The sequence below is a fragment of the Ceratina calcarata genome, unplaced genomic scaffold, assembly GCF_001652005.2.
Source record: "Ceratina calcarata isolate Rehan_Ccalc_2016 unplaced genomic scaffold, ASM165200v1 scaffold2819, whole genome shotgun sequence".
NCBI lineage: Eukaryota > Metazoa > Arthropoda > Insecta > Hymenoptera > Apidae > Ceratina > Ceratina calcarata.
Window position 1 is genome coordinate 1 of NW_017150496.1, and position 3,965 is coordinate 3,965.

The 3,965-nt window shown below is 43.5% G+C and overlaps 2 protein-coding genes across 2 annotated transcripts; both read right to left on the reverse strand.

Annotated features, from left to right (window-relative positions):
* Window positions 1-645: 645 nt before the first annotated feature.
* LOC108623605 (uncharacterized) lies at window positions 646-1,797 on the reverse strand. Its single transcript, XM_018022199.1, has one exon. It carries the CDS (start codon window positions 1,795-1,797, stop codon window positions 646-648), a length of 1,152 nt encoding a protein of 383 aa, XP_017877688.1.
* A 205-nt stretch (window positions 1,798-2,002) lies between these two features.
* On the reverse strand, window positions 2,003-3,290 carry LOC108623606 (uncharacterized). The gene is made up of 2 exons (XM_018022200.1): window positions 2,763-3,290; window positions 2,003-2,680 (listed from the first exon to the last, which is right to left on the reverse strand). Exons 1-2 carry the CDS (start codon window positions 3,288-3,290, stop codon window positions 2,003-2,005), a joined length of 1,206 nt encoding a protein of 401 aa, XP_017877689.1.
* Window positions 3,291-3,965: the final 675 nt, after the last annotated feature.

Here is a 3,965-nt window from a genome sequence, read left to right on the forward strand (position 1 = left end):
CTTTTTATCCTATCTTTATTATTGCAATTTGCTCGATCCTTGCTTGTTTATTGTTATTTGAGATGCCTTAGCTATCCTATCTAATTGCATTCAACTCGGTCCACCTGCTACTTGTCCTCGTCCTTTTGTCCTTAACCTGTACCTTTCCCGCCTAAAATGCGTCCTTTTATATGCGTCGCCCCTCTATGTTTCACATTATCCGTGGTCGCAGCAAGTTTATTACCTAGAGGGTCGTCTCAGTTGTGGATTTCTGCTGATACAGCGACGTGTTCATTTTTGATCCGTGTTGCTTAGTGAAGTCACTAATAGTACTGTGATCTTTCGATGCCCTTTGCGCTTATTTGCTTAGGTCAGTCCCCTTTGGCTGTGGGAGGGAAAAGAATATTAGTGGCTGCTGATGCCAGATTAGCTTACAATTACAATGCAGAGAGTTGCGACCATCCTGGGTAGGAGGTTTATTCCTCTGGCTGCATTTGTCTAGTGTGCCGCTTATGGTTTGAAAACTATACTGCGGAAGGGGGATTATTGTCGGTTCTGAGAAGTTGATCTCTTCAGACTCATTCTCACTCATTTCTCGTTTGAGACCTGCAGATTGTTTTATTCTTAAATTGTGTGCGGAGTGTTAGTTTTTTGGCTAGCCTGAGTCTATAATTGTATGACACCTGCCTCCTTGTTCCATGGTTCCGTTTTTATCATGAAATTGACAATGTCTATGGATCGAAGTGACTTAACCTCATCTATTTCTATTCTGCTACATTTGAAGATCTCCCTCCTGGTTTTGGTGTATCTGACACATTTTGCTAGAATATGGTATGTCGTCTCGTCCTCGTCAGGGCAGACAGTACATTTGCCATTGTCCAAAAGGCCCATTTTGTGAAGATGGTAACCTACCGGTGCATGTCCCGTGTACGTGTATGCTGCTATCCTTGCCTCTTTCTTCGTCATTGTAGTGATGGTCTTGGCCTTTTTTATATTCGGTTCTCCAATCATTATTTTCCCCTGTCTGCACTCAGATGTTTCCTCCCATCTTCTTTTTAACTTTTCAGACGAGTATCTTCTCAATTCTTGCTTGTTCACTGCATAGGGTATTGGGATCCAAGGTTCAGGTCCTATTGCTATTTTCTTAGTCTGACCTCCTACCCTTGCCAACCTGTCGGCTTTTTCATTGCCCTTAATGCCTTTGTGACCTGGACACCATCCTACCACGGTTTCTATGTTCGCGACAGCTAGCAGGTTTAGTTTATCTCTACACTCGAGGACCAGTCTAGACATAAAGACGTTACTCGATAAGGCTTTTATCGTAGCTTGACTGTCAGTGAAAATCGCTATTCTTTTCTTTCGAGTTTTGTTCTCTAACATTTCAGTGCATCTCGTTATGCCTAACACCTCTGCTTGAAATACCGTGTTGTCTTTGCTCATGTGCTCGTAGAATCCTGTATTTGGTTTGTTGGCTGTCCATGCACATCCGGTGTACCCCTCTTCATCTTTGCTACCATCCGTGTACCATGTTTCACAGCCCTCCAATTTGTTAGTGCCTTCCCTAGTCCAGTCTGTTCTTTTCATGATGATCGTCTTGAATTTCCTGCCAAATCTGTAGATCGGAGTGATTCTATCTGATGGAGCATTTAGGATGTACGTTAGTCTACTACCTGTTTCCATTTCCGCTGTTTTTTCGATACTTGCGTGTTCTTTGTCATTACCAATCCATGTTCCCCAGTTGTTTAACAAACTGATGGTTCGGAGGGCAGTTTCCTCTACCTTTACCTTCAGCGGTGCAACGCATAGCAGTGCCTCCATGGCCTTAGTAGGTGAGTATCTGAATGGTCCCAGGACACTTTTTAGCGCATTATGTTGTAGGCTTTCGAGTTTTCTCCTGATTATATCGTTGTCTATTCCTTTCCACCAGATGATCGCTCCGAAGGTGAGTCTCGGGATGATTATTGCTTGATACACTCATAGGCAAGCTACCGGCGTTAACCCCCATGTTGCTCCAATCATTCTGTTAAGCAGTGCAAGGTTGTTCTTCGCCCTTCTGATTACTCTGTCTGCATGATTCCTCCAGGAGAGGTCTGGTGTGAAAGTGATCCCCAGGTATCATACCTCCTTCTTTAAAGTTAGTTGGGTGCCGTTCAGTTTTACTCCCTGAATGTTTAGCTTCTTCTTTTTTCTTGTAACTACCATGTGTTCGAAGCAGTAGTTCCAACGTTTCTTTGGTGCTCTTGGTGAAAGTATCGTCGTTCTTTTTTAGCAATCCTAGGTTACTGCTGTCGGTTCTCTCCATAATCTTAGTTAGTTTTGCAATATTCTTTGTTGTTTTTAGACTTCCGCAAAATTTCCTCCATGATTCTTTTTTGTTTCTTTTGATCTTATCTTTTAGCTGTCGTTCAGCCCTCTGTGCTCTGATTTTGTCACAGTTCTTCGTTGTTCTTCTGGCTCTGCTCTTGAGTTTGCGACAATTATCCCTTAGTCTGGTTAGATCCGAGTTCCACCAAGGGACCTTGATTTTTTCAACACCCTTTATCACCTTGGAGGCAGTCATAGCCGCGTTACCAATCAGTTCATTCAGTGAGTCCGCTGCCAAGTCTAGCTGGTCCGATGTACCGTAATCCTTGGGTATATTCCCTTTGTTCTTGGCTAGTTCCTCTCTAAACTTCTTCCAGTCAACCTTTCTTTTATCTACCTTCAGTGAATTGTTTCGAGTTGTTCAAATGGATTTCGTATGTTATATAAGTATGGTCCGAGAGCGAGGGCTCGTTTGATACCCGCCATTTGCTTATGTCGATTAATTTGTCGACCGAGACGATCGTGATGTCTAGCACTTCTTCTCTGATGCAGGTAGTAAACGTCGGTTTATGACCTTTATTTGCCCATGTTAGTTCGTTTAACTCAAGGAATTCTAGCAGGGTTCCAACCCTTTTGTTTGTTTTTGTACTGCCCCATGCTGTGTTACACGCATTGGCGTCTGTTCCCGCGATATACTCTAATCCTTGTTGGTTGCACCAATTTATTGTATTTTCCATTACTCCGTCTATCGGGCTCTGTCTATGGTGTGGTAGGTACCATGATGCGATAACAAGTTTGTTTATCCGCCCGCTCGGCGAGACCTGTTCTAGCATTGCCGTTGTCATGTCTCTGTTGCTGAACTGTGGCAGAAGCACTAGTTTTAATCTTTTACTGACTGCCATACAAGCTCTTGTTTCTATCCCCTCTTGTTGTTTTGACAGGACTTCGCCAATAGCATTGAGTGCGCCTATTCTATCTTTTTTCGGAGTCCATGGCTCCTGAATCATGGCCACATCTATATTGTTTTTAGCCATGAAATGGACAAGCGCTCCTGTGGCCGCCTGGGATCGCCTTAGGTTTATTTGAACGCATTTTAGCACGCTACTCTCTCCCATCGCGCTACCAGATCTCGGTTGCCCGTTCATCGTCTTCTTTTATGATCTTACGTCTATTACTACTGCTGTTTAGTTGCTATATGACCAGGCCGCCCCCTATCTTCTGCCTAGCGTTCCCTCTGTGATTTATACCTTTACCCTAGTTGCCCTGACTTGCGCCAACCGGTCGCAAATGCTGATCTGTTCGATGGCCCGATTGAACCGCAGTGTGTATCGTTTTATCGATTGGGACCTTACCATTTACCTTGGCGTTGCCCTTCTATAGTGATTATCTGGTTTCACGCTGACTTATCAACTGCGAATGTAATGTCCGTTACCGCTGTAGGTAATTTGGTCGATTCTACGTTTTGGTTTACAAGGATACGCCAGGGAGTGATAGGGACCAGTTACAATTTTTCCATATGTATATTGTTTATTTCGTAGTTATGGTTTACAGAGTATTTGTTGTGTTTTTGTACACTATCCTAGATGAACAAGTCGCCTGTTGTCTGTTCTGTACGCCTCTTGTGTTGTCTTTGAACTTATCTTATTACCGTCTGTACCTATGAATCTCTTTTAACGTTCTCC

Bases quoted from the DNA above. Each gene is read 5' to 3' on its own strand.
- LOC108623606 (XM_018022200.1), bottom strand. From the start codon at position 3,290: ATGATTCAGGAGCCATGGACTCCGAAAAAAGATAGAATAGGCGCACTC. The intron at 2,681-2,762 runs GTATCAAACGAG...AATTCACTGAAG, and splicing joins TCGACATAAGCAAATGGCGG to GTAGATAAAAGAAAGGTTGA.
- LOC108623605 (XM_018022199.1), bottom strand. From the start codon at position 1,797: ATGGAGGCACTGCTATGCGTTGCACCGCTGAAGGTAAAGGTAGAGGAA.